This window comes from Morone saxatilis, unplaced genomic scaffold (genome assembly GCF_004916995.1).
Source record: "Morone saxatilis isolate NCDOM2014 unplaced genomic scaffold, NCSU_SB_2.0 Contig5, whole genome shotgun sequence".
In the NCBI taxonomy this organism is placed as follows: Eukaryota; Metazoa; Chordata; class Actinopteri; family Moronidae; genus Morone; species Morone saxatilis.
This window is the reverse complement of record NW_023340095.1, coordinates 6,572,705-6,588,125: the sequence shown is the minus strand read 5'-3', so window position 1 is coordinate 6,588,125 and position 15,421 is coordinate 6,572,705. Positions and strand designations below refer to the sequence as shown.

The window sequence follows — 15,421 nt, the reverse complement described above, 5'->3', positions numbered from 1 at the left end:
ATATAAATTTAAGATGGGTTATAGGTATATGAAAGATGGACTTGTGTCTGGACAATATCAACCATGCTGCAACTGGCAGCTGTCAGTTAAACCAATATTCTCTATATTATTATATTTTTCTAATATTTATTTTATAAAAGCCTGGGTATGTTAACAGCTTAGAGCAGCTACACTGCCTGTGTGAGCTGTGCTACCTAAGCAGAGAATGATTCACAGGAAAATAAGGTACTTAAAGAACAATTACTGGACAGTGTATTTTGGGGCTTAGTAGTTCTACTCTTCGACCTTGGACTTTTCAAGCTTACACACAAAGTGGTTCCAGATTAAAAGATATACAGAACAAAACTGAAAACCCAGAAACCCATATGAGTCTCCCCTATAAATATAACAAAGAACATGAATACATAACCTGCCGACACTGAGCCCGGATTGAGATGCAAGTGCAAAATCATATCAGATCTCATACAGGGCAGACAATCCTATATATATAAGCAAATATAATGCCAATAAAATACCAAAAATATCAAATTTAAAAAAAAAGGATAAACATCTTATTCAAATGATTTGCAGTATAATTCTGTGTGTAATAATTATCTATCACACCATATTCACAGAGCAGCACAGCATGCTCTGACCTTAGGGAACAAACAACAAATAACGAACATGAATAAATGAGCATGTGAACAAACATGGATAAATGAGCAAGTATTTAAACACATTCACAAACATTCAGAAATACAGCTATGTTAGGGGTTTACTGAGTTGTCAGTTACATCAGTTTGAGATTTCTGGTGTTATTAAGGGTCAAGCCACTGGCCTCTTTCACATCGGGCCCCAGGGTGTCTTTTGTATTTTTATATCTGATCCCAAAAAGACTGCAGATTTTCTTCAGCATCAAGTCGACAATCTCTTCCTCGTCTGAGGGCTAGGTGAGAGGGGAGATGACAAAATAATTTTTAGAGTGATGACAAATATTGGCGAGATGCAGCTTGACAATACACACTGCTAAAGACATATCATGTAAGGATTTGATCCATGATCTCAATTTGTATCCATTTCTTTTCTGGGAGACAGACATCTCAAAATGTCAGTGCAATTCAGTTCTTTCACAGTTATTGGGGGACAAAAGCCCCCTCAGAGACTAACAATGAAATAATTGTGTTTCCTCTCCTATGGTGACATTTTGCAGGTGTACTCTGGCTTTTGAAAAAGAAAAGTCCCATTCTAGACTGACAACCCTTTGGTCTGCTTTATAAAACCATTAAAAGAAACCTGTGATGAAGGCTCAATTGTTAATATTGAGATTTGAGTTTGGGGACTAAATTCACTGCACCTAGGATGGACACCCATGATCTGGAGCCACTGCTGGCTCTTGTGCAACTGATTCTGTTGATGTGTTGCTCAATGTAGTGAATGAGAGGAATACACTGTCTGTAAAACGCACAGTCCTGGGTTGTGTAATATCCTTCGTTGCCACCAGTGAAAACATACACCCTCATTAATTAATTAAACCTTATTAATTAATTTTAAATGGCTAATTACAGAGTAAGTGACATCACCAGACTCAGTGCACTTATAAGCATCACAAAAGTGTCTTAAACAGGAGCAATAAAAACTAACAGGATAATAAGAACTCACGCACATAGATCTGATGGTGCCATCAGACCAAATTTACTTAAAAACTAGCATAAGAGTAAATGATGTGGTCGAAAATGGTATGGTAAGCAGGAGCTAGCATTGCTACCAAGCTAACTACAGCATTGCATAAGTTAGTTAGCTAAGTTAATGTTAATAGTAACACCCCTACTGTCACATTTCAGAAAATGTACTGCTAGTCAGCTTAAAAAACACTGTAAAAACAACAAAGACTCAAATTTGGTGAGTGAAGTGAATTTGTAATTTAATTATTCAAATGTCTAGTTTTAAACAGTCTATTTTTATTCCATAATGGCATTTTTCCTTGTGACACTTTACATCTTTTATTTAAGATTGTCTCTTTTCATGACAGCAGTCATCACCAGTCCCTTGTCAGTGAATCACAGACCTCCAACTTCTCAGCAAGCTGAACAACTGCTAACTAGTCACCTAGCTTCTGTCAGCTACCAGAGAAAGTCTTTTTGCTTCTTTTCAGGCCAAATTGAATGAATTAACCAGCTAGCTTCTGCAGCTAACAGTTAGCTAGTTTAGCTCAGCAGCAACAAGTTGATTGATTCAGTGTTAACATTGCTGTCGCTCAATCTCACAGGAGCTGATTGCTGTGGCAGTGACGGGTGACAACTCATTTGGAATAAAAAGTTACATGACATCATAAAATGAAAGTTATTCAAGAGCCGAAATGCTTTTTTAAATCTATAGGCTAATGAAAGAAAAAAAGACTAATGTCTTATTTATTTAATTAATACTGAGCTCCGTACAGCATTTCTGCATGGACGTCTTTGCTTCACTGTTCACTTGCCAAGCTCTGCATTAGCAGTAGGAGTGCACGAGGACCGAACTGACAGCTGCAATGTGTAATGTGTTTATTCTTTATTTCTTTATTCTTTTAAGTTTAGCCCACACATGACAAATGGGAGGGTTACAGTAGCATCTTTTTCCAGACAATCTAATGAGAACAGCTTTTGATTGATTTGGCATGACTACAGAGCTAGCAATGATTTATTTAAATTTTAATTACAAAAACAACCTCACTGCTGAAGTTGTATAAGAGTATGTGTGAGGTTGTGTTTGCTGTTGAAAAAGAGGGTAGAGACTAATATCCAAGAAGAGATTATCTCAAGGATAGTCTGGCAGTGTCAGTCTTCCACTTGCACAGCACAAACACAGGTGCATGTTGGACTGACCGTGGCCGGTTGGAAATTTTAAATATATCGGCCAACCTTAATGTATTGTTCATTAGTTGATTTACAGTGTTGTATAAAGTTTTTTTCCTGTGCTCAAAACATTGTTTGCATCAAATAGTTAGTGCACACCTTTCAATAAGACCTGAGGTTCTTTCTAGTGGTTTTTGGGTACACTGTAAATTAAGGGCTCTAGCTTTGTAGAATATAAGTAAATATAACTATAATTCAAATGAACACTGATATGACAATAATCCTCCCGGTAGGGTTCTTGAAAATTCCAAGTGCATTTGTAAAAAAAGCTACCCAAATTACTGTTTAACATAAATATCAAACCTAGAATAATGACTCATGGTAAATATTACCTTGTGATATATTTGCTCCTCGCTGAATGCCACAAGGATCACTGAAACAAGGAGATTGAGCACCACCAACGTCATGAACACAATACAGGAACCAAAGAGTAATCCACCAAGCATGGGAGTGCAGTCCAAGACCTGACAAACAGTGAGAGACATTAATATCAGTCTGAGCTGACTGACCACATATGAGATTTACCTGTATGCCCTTATTATTACTCCAGAATGTCTCATAACTGCATTTTGTTGCCTTGTACCTGTACTTGTGCAATGACAATAAATTTGAATCTAATCTAATCTAATCTAATCTAATAATCGAGCATGGTACATAGCAAATCTGTGAGCAGAGGAAAATCTCACGTACCTCATCATAGTTAAAGATGCCTATCTGCAAACTGATGATGGTCACCAGAGCGTCCGATAAGGTTCGATAAGAGGACATCTTCCAGCCATAAATCACATTGCTCTAGAAAGTTGATTGAGTACACAATGTTGGTGATTTGAATCATAGAATATGTGTGCTGTAAATTAGAAGATTAAAATTCATTAATATGTTAAGGAGGACCAACAACTGTATGTTGGCTTGCAAAGAAAGCAATAAAACTTTTGGAAAATCTTCAAGTATTTTCATGTTTCATTTTAAATGTCTGTATCCTTGAGCATACCTTCTCTTGACAGGAGGGAAAAAGTTTTACTCTTTGCTACTCTACTTAATTAAATTGTATTAAATTTTTCACTTTCACCTTTTAAAAAGTGCCTTAACTGAGCAACTTACCCCAGGTGATTCAGGAGAACTTTGAAATTAAAATGATATTTTGAGAAAAGTTAAGACTCTGATAAAGGGACAAGATACTCACTGCAATGGAATACGCTATGAACATGATCACTATAATCACAAGGAAACTGGATATGTTGCTCCAGGCCCGCTGCAGTGCAGCAGTGATCATGTTCATTTTAGGGTTCAACCTGAGCAGGTGCCACAGTTTGATGGTGGCAAGCAGGACCAGGAAGGCAATCAGATATTGGAGCGTTGAGTCCGCTGTGGCTGTCTCGTAGAAACTAGGAAATCTACACGCACAATAAAGATGTGGACAATCACAAATAGGAGAATAGGAGTACTATCAAAAAACACTTTCAAAATATGCAGTGATCACAGGAGAGCTGCTAGTGGCTCCATCAGACTGTTCAGTAATGCTTTGACTGAAATGCTAAAATTAGCATGCTAACAAGCTCACAATGGACTTTTAGAGCTTTTCTGGTCTACCGACCACTCCAAGCACTTTACAACACACACACCCATTCACACACATATTCATATGGCAGAGAACTGCTCTTCTTCTTCTCCAAAGTGATAAGCATTAGTCAGAAATACTTAACCGCGACATAAAGCCCACTGCACGTATAACATATGTTAGTCTCACTGGTCTTTGTGGTTTTGGTAGTAGGTCATGTCGCGGTTCCCAAGCAGGGTCCTCTTGATGAAGACAGCCACGGCACTCCAGCTCAGCAGGATGATGGTCAGCTCAAGAAGGTTCCACTTGCTCCGGAAGTAAGCCCACTTCTGCTGTTTCATTAGTTTGCACTGCCAGGAAAAGAAAGGCAGACTGTCATGTCACACAAGAGGAACCATTAACATAAGTAAGAAGAAACCACTTTTGAAAATATGCACAAATATTACCTTCGCCAGGGTTAATCTTTTCGGTGCCATTTGTGGCTTTGTTTGTTTGTCAGTCAGTAGGATTGTGGAACAACTACTGGCCCTACTGGGTGGAAGGGTGTAGCATGGGCCAAGGTATGTGAGAAATATTGATGATATGATTTTTACAGATTAATTCTGGATTTTCTGAACTTTTTGTAATTAATGTGAATAGTGTGCAGATCTGCGTATTATAGAAGACTGGACTAATTGGTCTTAGCAGAGGTGTGTACTCTCAGAGTACCTTTCTAGAAAAAAACATGGTGGTTCAACATGGCAGACACCGTAGAAGAGGACCCGCTACCTCTGTAGATAAAAACAGCTCATTCTACAACAATTCTTATTTTTAGGTGATTATACACTACATACCTATGAATATTATATTCAATTTCTGACAATAAATCATCCTGATAAATGTTTATTTAAAAGACTGGTTGCTTTTCTTTTTTTCTCAATTGGTCTTCTAACACATTTTGTATTATATAACCTTTATTGATTTGTGGAATTCTTAACAGTGTCAAGTAAAAAGTTAAAATAATAAAACAAATGTAGATAACAATAAAAATGGAAAGGATACACTTTTCATGCTTTTTACTTCTAAGTTAGTTTACAATTTAAATTGTTGGTTGTAGATGATTAACGTTTACTCAGCGTGCATTTATGCAGTCTGTTTTAATATGCGGTATATAGACTTTGATCTCAATGCTGTTTGATATCCAAACTTCCAGGTGAACTTCAAAGGTCTGCACAAACATTTTGTATCACATAAAAGAGCCTCAAGAGGCTGCAAGGAAGGACACACAATGGGAACTTGCTGTCTCAGAAATTACAGTTAATGGTGAACATCTATGACATAAACCAAAATGGCCCTGAATAAAGTGGAAAAATATAATTGAGGTATGAGTCAGTGCTGTGCTTATAAAAACTGTGCTGTATAGAATAAGGAACAGTGATTATAAAAAATCACAAATGAAAGTAATGATTTTACATCCTCACCACAGCAACATTGTCATCAAAACATTACTGCTGGCCTCAGGTCTTTCCTGTCATAATTCAGGAAGCATACAGTCAAACCGGAGAATTAAATGTCCTTCATTTACAAACAAATCTAAGAGTTTGATGACTTATCCACATGCACATTTTGAACACAATACCTCCATCAGCATTTCAACCTCAAGTCAATCTCTCTAATTTTAATAGTCCTTGAGATTGATTCTCTTCCAGCTGCAGGAGCAAACAACAGATATGTTCTGGAAAAATTGGTACGTCATTGAAAATCAAACAGCATGCTCTCTTCGAAGCTGGGGTGACAGGGTTTATGTGGACAGACTAATGAGCACTGCCTGCAAATTATGAGGTCAGTCTAAGTTTGTGAAGCACTCAGTAAATATAGAAACCCCAGCGAGTTCTGACTGGAACCACATTCTGCAGTAGTAATGTTGGCGTTTACCTGCAGGAACATGTAATAGAGGATGAAGAGCACATATATGATCTCAGCAGCCATAACAAAGATGGGAAGACCACCAGTTGAACTGTAAAGCCGAACGCTATGTAGCTCACTGTTGAACTGAAAGGCTCCTAAAAATCAATGGAAACAATTTTATTTAAACACAAGCAGGCTAGCAAGATCTCATTTATATAATGTAGGGTACAGTATATCGATATGAGACAACAAAAGCTGACAGTATGGTCTACGATGCACAGCTTGGTGTTACGATAATGTTATATATCTGTTACATATAAATCTTCTTTAACAAAGTTTCACATTTGCATCTTTGGCAAAGCAGTAGTTACATTATGATTCAGAATCAGAATTATTGCCAAGTAAGTTTACACATACTAGGAATTTTCCTTGGTGCATTGGGGCATAAGAATCACAAGCAAGGAATGTTTAAATAGAAAGATAGAAAGATCTAAGAGCTATACAGGAATGTGCAAAATTGACAAGAATGATATTTGCAACATGCAAAATAGAGAACCAACAAAAGTGCATACTGCAATACAAATATACAGGGTGGGTTTAGGAATCAGTGTCAATGGGGGTTTCAGACTAAACCTTACCTACGGCTGTAGTCTCCAACAAGAGTGTGACGATGCAGAAGAGGTTCACATTGGCGTTATAAACAGTGAACTCTACAATGATCGCCCTGGTGTACATATCCAGCCATTTGTTGCTGAACAGATACTCAAGGGTGCTGCAGATGAAATACACAAGAATATTTTAATATATTGCTTGCTTTGATAAATCTGAGGTTGACTAAACCACCTGGCCAACTGAGGATAATGTAAACTTGCAGTCCAGTAAAAAAGAATAGAAAGAATATCCTTGGTTCTCATATTGATGCGTTCCATTTTGCTAATGTACGTACCTGCTGGCATTTTGTAAATCTGGGCCGAGCTCCGCTACAAAGCCACCTCCCCTGTAGAGCACCGTTTCCCCCCAGACAGGATAAGCCCTGAGCTCAGCCTGTGTCTGGTACTTCCATGGGCTGGAGGTGCTTGTTGAGTTGTTATCCCTCACAGAGTGGTTCCAGCCAGGGTTGTAGGAGCCCATGTCCTCCACCTCCCATGAATATGGAGCGTTACAGTTTGGTACAAACTGGAGCATGGACCCGGCAATCTGACATGAGCTTTTCTGCACTCTCAATTGACGGAGACGAGCATTACCCACTAGCTTGGAGTTTCCATCTGTGATAAATCCTGGAACATAGCATTTTACAGTTTCTTTGTTTGTATTATTATTATGTTATTATTATTATTATTATAATGTGCTGAGCATAGCTGTACAGCTCTGTACTCTGAGCACAGGCAGCCCCACCCGCGGTGAAACCCCGCTGCGGGCTGTTGCTCTCTCACACACAGAGCTCAGAGTGAGGAGGCGGGCAGAGAGAGTTGACATGGATGCACTGTGCATGAAAGCTTTGTGAGTAAAAATAGATGCGTGACAGCTGACGTAAAACAATGGATCAGAATATTAAAGCTCAATACAGCCGATACCGATCAGTTCAAATCGGGTCGGGACATTCCTGTATATTATTTATGTCTTAATACATGTCTGGAGGAGATCTTTATTGTTTTAGCACAGATTGTCATTCTGTGCTAAAATTTGAGTTTTGAGTCAATTGACCAGTTATTTTTTTTTGCATTACTGTTGGGTTATTTAGCCAAACTAAAATATGGTTATTTTGAACAAGCTCAATTTTTATCTGAAAACTGTCATTCATTTTTCTTGGTTGTAAAAATTGATGAGCATATTAAGCAGGGCAGACACTTTTTTTTAATTAATCCTGAACACCAACACATCAGCCTTTCATCACGGCCAGAACCTGCAACTTCTCTGCTCACATTATTGAATCCATTGACCAACAAACATCTGTCACCAGTTAATTGCTCCTTTTTGCATTAGCCTACCAGGAGGACTTTACAAACCCCAACTGCTAAAAAGATACAAACAATAAGGAATTCAATACTAAAAGCATCCTGCTCCACAGCCATGGAGTTCATTTTTATCTAACTCCACAGCATGACAGCAAGAAGTCTGCTTTTTGGACAGCACCCAACAGCTTTTTACTTACAGCAGACTTTCGGCACCCCCCGAAAAGCAAACATAAAGCTCCTTTGACATGAGGCATTGTAAATTGTTTTGCTTCACTGAGCAAATCATGTTATTGAACTTTTACGTGAAAAGAAAGGGGAACAAAGATATTTTGGCACAATGTTTGTATGTCTGTATCAAGAATAAACTAAACATTTCTGGCTGTGTATCATAAGAAAAGCTGTCTCGTGGTACAGTAGGTGCCTATATTAAAAACAGATTGGGCTGACAACTACTTTCTATATCTATCAAAATAAAAACGAAATAAAAGAAGATAATCTAAAAGGTCTGCTTGTGTTTTTTCCCCTCTTTTTCTCTAAAATATCAGGTCAAGAGTGCACTGTAACACACACTGTGTGCTGAGGGAGCCCGTTCCTATCTGAGAGACATTTAGAGAACAGAACAATTGATATTTTATTAACGTAATGGTGCAGATAGAGTTTTACCTGGATAAACTCCAAAAAGGTTACTCAGTAGAGATGTTTTGGCCCAAGTGAACACATCTCCAAGACTCATACTGTCAGAGATGTCCCCACTGAAGCTATTCCGGATGTGCTGTTTCAGGAAAAAAGCATTGGGGTCTCTCTGGCCGTGTGCCACCAACAGCAACATCCACAAAAACCCCATGTAAGCTGCAACAAATGGGCACACGATAATTGAAGTTAAATTTAAACATGCGATAACTGCAATGCGGAGTCAAAGTAAAGCTTCAAGTTTTCATGAAACAGTTTTTTAAACAATTAATGTTAATTAGTAAAGTTAATTATCGTAAATGCATAACTAATGTGGGAACAGTTGGCTTGGTTTAAGCCATTTTGATTTACTACTAATAAAATTAATCATTAATGATGGCTATGGCTATGTTAGTGGGTGTTACAGTGAGCCAGCGTAAAACAAAGGTTTTAAGACTGGACATGTGTGGTTTTTCCTTGTTTGTCATGTTTATTTTGGAATCTTATTGAGCCTCCGTCACAGATTGGTCAGAGATCGGTACATAATTAGAGTTACAATAGGAGTGTGTGGATTCTTTGTTTGCTTTAAAGTGTAGACAAATGAACATATATTTTGACTTATGACAACAGAACAGTGGTTTCCAACCTTTTTTCCTTATGGGACCCCTTTGCTATCATTTAGCAAACTGATGACTAATTAACATATATATTATATTCAAAACTGCCTAATGATCCCAAACAGTGAACTCAGTAACTGCAAGAAGTTTTGTTTTCATTTGAGTCATTTGGATGGATTTTGAGCAGATTATTTCCTGTTTAAGGAATTTTTTATTCTCTTCTAATCTTCTCTTCTGAAATACACCCACAAAAAAAAAAATCAGTGCTTCTACTTACTCAAAATCTCCCTGAGGAGGGCAAAGGCTTTCTGTTCCAAAATCTTGTTCTTTCTCATCCTCTCTATGTCTGCAGGAGGAGGAGGCTCATAGAGGCTGTTATTCTGTCTGACCGCTTGTTGGTCCTTACAATCACCTGTGAGTGTAGAGTTTGTTGTAAAAACTGAACATTTCTAGTGATGAGTAACTCCAATGAGACTATGAAAGGGTAGGTTTGGGAGTACTTTTTACCTAGATTTGTGTCATTTCCAGCAAACACCACATTTTGAAAATCTTCCTCATCTACTTTCTTTATTACGAGTGCAAAGAAGACTGCAATACATAGCACCTGTGGAAAAAGACATAAACATAAGTGAATAAAGATGTACTCTCCCAATATAATATTTAGCATGTGCTCATGAGGAGGTGTATCTCTGTAGGAAAGTAAACTGAAATCAAGCTTTCAAAAACACATAAAAATGAATGAGGTTCCCCTTCTGAGGGGAAGGCACCTTCTCACCTTCAGTGGCTGAATGACGAGGATACTCTGAAAAAAGGAGACAATCATGGAGACCAACCAGCTTATGGAGCGTTCTTTCCCAAATTTCAACCCATAAAGCATTGTGAAATATCCCGCTACAACACTGGTTGCGATCACTAGCAGCCAGCCAACTAAAATAAACCACCAGGGTAGTCCTCCATGGCAACACATCCTTTTCGGCTGACTACTGTCGCAATCAGTGCTGTCTACCGGGCTTAATCTGCAGGTGAGAGGAATGACAGAATGTGAATTTAATAACAGCTCTCTTATGAAGTGCAATTACTGCATTTCACTGAAGTATTATTAATTTAAACCAAAATGTTCTACATTTAGCTGTAAGCCAGGTATTACCAGGTATGATGTACATTATGGTTTCATTTCTTATATGACCTATATACAGAGTAACTGATATAAAATAGAAAGTGGTTAAAAAGGTTAAACCATACCAGATTATGGTTTTACATGTTTTAGCCCATTATTCACAGACTGTGTATTACTTAATGAATTGTTCAACATTTTGGTAAATACTGTAATCTCATTTGCTTTCTTGCAGACAGATAGCAAGCAGCTGGGTAGCTTAGCTTAGCATAAACACTGAGGAAAATGTGTCTAAAGGTAGCAAAATCTTCCTTCTAGCACCTCTAAATTTCACAATTTACACATTTTATCATTAATTGTCACAAGTTGTGGTTTTACAGAGGGTTACACGCTGTAACAATTTCTTGGTAAAACAGCTGCCGGATGCAGTGACTTGCCACTAACCAGAAAGTAACCAGAAAGTCACTGCTCCAACCAACAAATAGTTGCAACACATAATGTTGTTTTTTAAACTTTAAACAGAGCCCGGCTAGTTGTTTCCCCCTGTTTCCAGTATTTATGTTAAGCTAAGCTAACCGTCTCCTGGCTCTAGCTTCACATTTAGCATAAAGACATGAGATTGGTATTTATCTCACTCTTGGTAAGAAAGTGAATAAGCCTATTTCACAGTGTCAAGTGTCCTTGAAAGCACAACTAAAAACTGTTTCCAAAGTAGTCACCATTAGCAACTGCATTATAATGTGATAAATAAATATGATGGAAGGCAAAATAAAAAAAACACACACACACACACACATAAATAGAAACTAAGTCTTTAAACATAAAGCAGATTTAAAGACTATCAAGTGACTTTCAAGTCTCTCTGGAAAGTAAAAATACTTATACACAATTTATAGATAACGGGCGTGGTCTTACTTCTTCTGGGTAAGTTCATTTAGGTTGACACTGCTGAATTTGAAGAGTTGATCTTCAAGAATGCCCTTCATGCCATGGACTTGCTGCACAGCCTGGCTGTAGCTGTGTGGGTTGGGGAAGCCGGAGGGTCCAAGCAGACTCAGCTCTCTGTCAATGTGACACAGCTGCTGGTATAGATACTGTGTTTTGTTGCTTTTCTTTTGAATCCCCTCCACTGTTGACCCAGGATGCACACTGGCACTGCCCTCTGAAAATGTATATAATGTCTAAGTTGGTTGCAGTTTTCAAAGGGGCAGTTCACCATCAATTGATAGTATTGAATTTACTATTTACATTCATAGCTTGAACAGGGACAGAAACATAGTATCAAGCTCCTTAAAAGGACTATTGAAAGAAACGTGTGAGGGCCGAGTAGAAGAGCTTGGAAAGGTTACAGGGCTTTAGCCCTTTACGCCCCCTTCACTCCATACTGAATGAGCACTGTACATAATAAAGACAGAATTGTATAAAATGTCAAAGTATTCACTATCCACAGCAGGTTACACACCTGGTAGCTGAGGCTGAATGTGGTTGTGAAAGCTCTGAGTTTTAACCTGGCTGCCGTCACTGGTTTTGTTGTTCTGTTTGATGAAGTCGTCCACCACAGAAAGGACAGTGTTGATATCGACTTGTTGTCCCGGCCCAAACTCAGACTCTGTGCATGGTATGTTGCTTTTCACAGTCTTAGACAGTGAATGGGCAATTCTTGTTATATCCTGTGAGAGAAAATACTTGCATAGAATTACATAGAATATATGACATTGAGATTAATTATTGCCATATCCATCACTATTTTGAAAATGTAAAAAAATTCACGTGAATGAAAACGTGATGCGATGTATGTAGGGCTGTCAAGGTTAAGAACCATTGCTCTAACTGAAGGGAAGAAGAATGGCAGAGGGTTGTTTATGCTTTTGTTTTGTTTTGTTATTTGCACTTTTCTTATCTATTTAAGTATTAAAACCTTCATTGTTCTCCACAAATGAATGTTTGCACATTCAGTCTATAATAATAATTAAATATGTTTTGTTATTTGCCTTTAAACTGTCCTGTGGTTTAAGTATTGACTGTGAAAAGCAATGAAATGGCTTCATTCATTTATGAAAAACTTTTACTCTCATTTACATAGTACATATGGCGCATTTAATAATAAATCGTACCGATATCAACGTCTGCGTTTCTGGTCCTATATTACTTGGTATCGGATCGAAACTTTATTTTGTGACATCGGACACCCCTACTCATTGAAAGTGAAATATAAATGTTTGGAGGAAGTTTGTGAGGAATCTGGCATGTTTGTTAATGATGATAAAATAAAGTTATACAGCTATTTTGGGACTAATGAAGACAAGCAGCCCATTCAGCTTGATTTGTTTACGTTGTGAGAATAATCTCAGAGCTGATGGAAATGCCAAAACTTTGTTTGCCCTACATGTAAAAGAGCAAACAAAGAACTTAATTAATTGCATTCTTATCTGTCCCTTTTTGTGTCAAAAGGTTTTCAAGGCTGCTTTTTATCTATTTTTTATGGGTGTAAGGCTCGGTTAAAAGTGCCCTTAAAATCTGTTGAAACTCTCTCCATGACAGGAATGAAATTGCTATTTGGGGTGAGGTCCACTACACGTAACCTAACCTAACCTGCCTGTTAGAGGCATGACCCCTTACAGTGCAAGCTTTATTAAGAGAAAAACAAGACAGGTTTTTGTGAAGATGAAGGAGTATCATGGCATGCTTGATGACCCCTTGTGGTATGTTCTTGAAATAAAACAAAAAAACAGAACCTAGTCATGATTCATACTTGTCTGTTGAGAGTGACCGTAGGGAGATGATTGACAAATTATGATTCTGTTCTGGTTGTCCTCTCACTAATTGTGAGTGGAAAAGGGAACTTGAACCTGAACCTGAATGTGTATGTTGCTGTGAGACTGGCATACAAACTAAAGAACACATACTCGTGTGCACACAGGATATCTGTGTACAATATGGACATGATGAATTGAACTAACACTTTGTGGAATCTAGCTCGCTATGCACTTGTCATGTGCTACAGACTGACTAATGGGATTGTATGTTGTTCATTTTTTTTATTTTTAATTAATGGGTTTATTGTATAAATGATCTTTTTTGTATATTGTTTGGACCCAAATGTTCTATCTTTCTGAGTCAATAAAATAACTACCCTAAGTTTCTAGTTTAAATAGCAGATGAAAAATATGAAGCACCTACCTTGATGACAGTTTCTAAAGTGACATTAACATTCACGTTGGTGGTGGCGGTCTGTGGGAATGAAGTCTGTTCAAGAGTGTCTGTCATTTTTTTTGTTTTGCACTTGCAACAGGAAGTCTCCCGGGGACGGGTGTTTCTGAAGATACTAACAATGAGGATATTCACTGGAAACATGATGAGGGAGCTCTGAACTCCAACCATGAACTGCTGCCAGGTAAATTCAAAGTGACCTGGAAACAGAGAGATTGAGAGAGAGGTAAAATACATGTTGCAGGCTGTGCACTCTTATTTATTTGTGGATGACAGAAAACATTTAAAAATCAATTTTTTACTTAACAACAACCAGCAACTTTACAAGGTCATAAACAGAGTTTTAAAAATTGAAAGCACACAAAATATATAAAATATTCTTTTTCTTAGAGTAAATTGAACTCTAATGAAAATGCGCTGTACCCAGGTCCATGGTCTGCTCAGAGGGATCTGTTGGGATGCCATAAAACATGATGCTGGTCAGCATGGTACAGAGCAGCAGAGAAAAGCAGCAGGAAACTCTCTGAACGCAAGTGAATGTGCTGCTGGGTGGTCGACTGATCACAGAGTACCAGAGGTGTCCGTCACTAAAATCTTTTGTTGTCTTCATGAAGAACAAATTGCTGGAAAATAAAAGGAACGAGGGTAAATAAAAGCAATTAGTGATGAATTAGCATCGCAATTGTAATCTTGTTTTAGTTATTTTATCTCTATCTCGACTCATAAAAACCTATAAATCCTCAGCAAATCATCACAGGCAAAATATAGGGGCTTAACAGGAATTAGCGGTAAATGGCAGTTTTTAATCCATTTTATTTACATTCAGTTCAACTTAATGGAGAAAAAAAATGTGTCTGTAGCCAGATATGAAATAAAAAAAACACAACATATCATACTGCAATATGAACAGCTATGCTCAGTGCTGAATTCACCTGTTACATAGTTGAATTGAAATTTTAAGATGCCATTTGAAAGTCTGGCCAGGGACAACAGTGTTTCTATTTATCAATAGGTTTTGTCCATGACAATAATTGTAATTGCCAGCCTGGGTTAAGGTTGCTTGTTTTAAATATTCCTGTAAATAATACTTGTCTATGTGTTGATAGATGCTACTATCCTCACGAGCATGGAAATGTGAGTTCAATTGAAAGCTACATCCTGCCTGTGAGTTTGTCATATTTCAAATACCAATATTTCAAAAACCAAGCTTGCAGTAAACAAAATAAAATCCAAACCAGCTATTGCATTTCATTTGCATTTGATCTGTGCTCTCATCATTCAAATTCAAATAAAAACTCCCAGTTTCAGTTTGACATTCAGCCTGTAGACTTCAACAGTGTGCTTGTGGGTATGATTTAGCTGCCCAATAACTCAATGCTTTTACCTTACCTGAACCTCTTCAAATCCATTTCTGTCGCAACAGGAAAAACTTTATCGAGGGAACAATCTCCCACATCGATGGCCAGCCAGGAGTTGCACAGAAAATGCCATTTCTGCTCTGTCTGTAAATCCTGCACCATGACATTGCCTACATACCTGAA

At 37.8% G+C, this 15,421-nt stretch overlaps 1 protein-coding gene across 1 annotated transcript in view; it reads right to left on the bottom strand.

Moving 5' to 3' along the window:
• Nucleotides 1–769: 769 nt before the first annotated feature.
• The window catches only part of LOC118339261 (polycystic kidney disease protein 1-like 2), a 34,630-nt gene continuing 19,978 nt past the window's right edge, over nt 770–15,421 (bottom strand). The window contains exons 26-42 of the mRNA XM_035676836.1: nt 15,270–15,416; nt 14,304–14,503; nt 13,851–14,080; nt 12,133–12,340; nt 11,586–11,832; nt 10,332–10,572; nt 10,064–10,160; nt 9,834–9,968; nt 8,934–9,119; nt 7,262–7,592; nt 6,954–7,087; nt 6,343–6,470; nt 4,618–4,778; nt 4,054–4,264; nt 3,561–3,662; nt 3,203–3,334; nt 770–925 (exon numbers count right to left, since the gene is read on the bottom strand). Of these exons, the coding sequence (XP_035532729.1) occupies nt 770–925; nt 3,203–3,334; nt 3,561–3,662; nt 4,054–4,264; nt 4,618–4,778; nt 6,343–6,470; nt 6,954–7,087; nt 7,262–7,592; nt 8,934–9,119; nt 9,834–9,968; nt 10,064–10,160; nt 10,332–10,572; nt 11,586–11,832; nt 12,133–12,340; nt 13,851–14,080; nt 14,304–14,503; nt 15,270–15,416 (3,046 nt within the window). The remainder of the gene's footprint in view (nt 926–3,202; nt 3,335–3,560; nt 3,663–4,053; nt 4,265–4,617; nt 4,779–6,342; nt 6,471–6,953; nt 7,088–7,261; nt 7,593–8,933; nt 9,120–9,833; nt 9,969–10,063; nt 10,161–10,331; nt 10,573–11,585; nt 11,833–12,132; nt 12,341–13,850; nt 14,081–14,303; nt 14,504–15,269; nt 15,417–15,421) is intronic.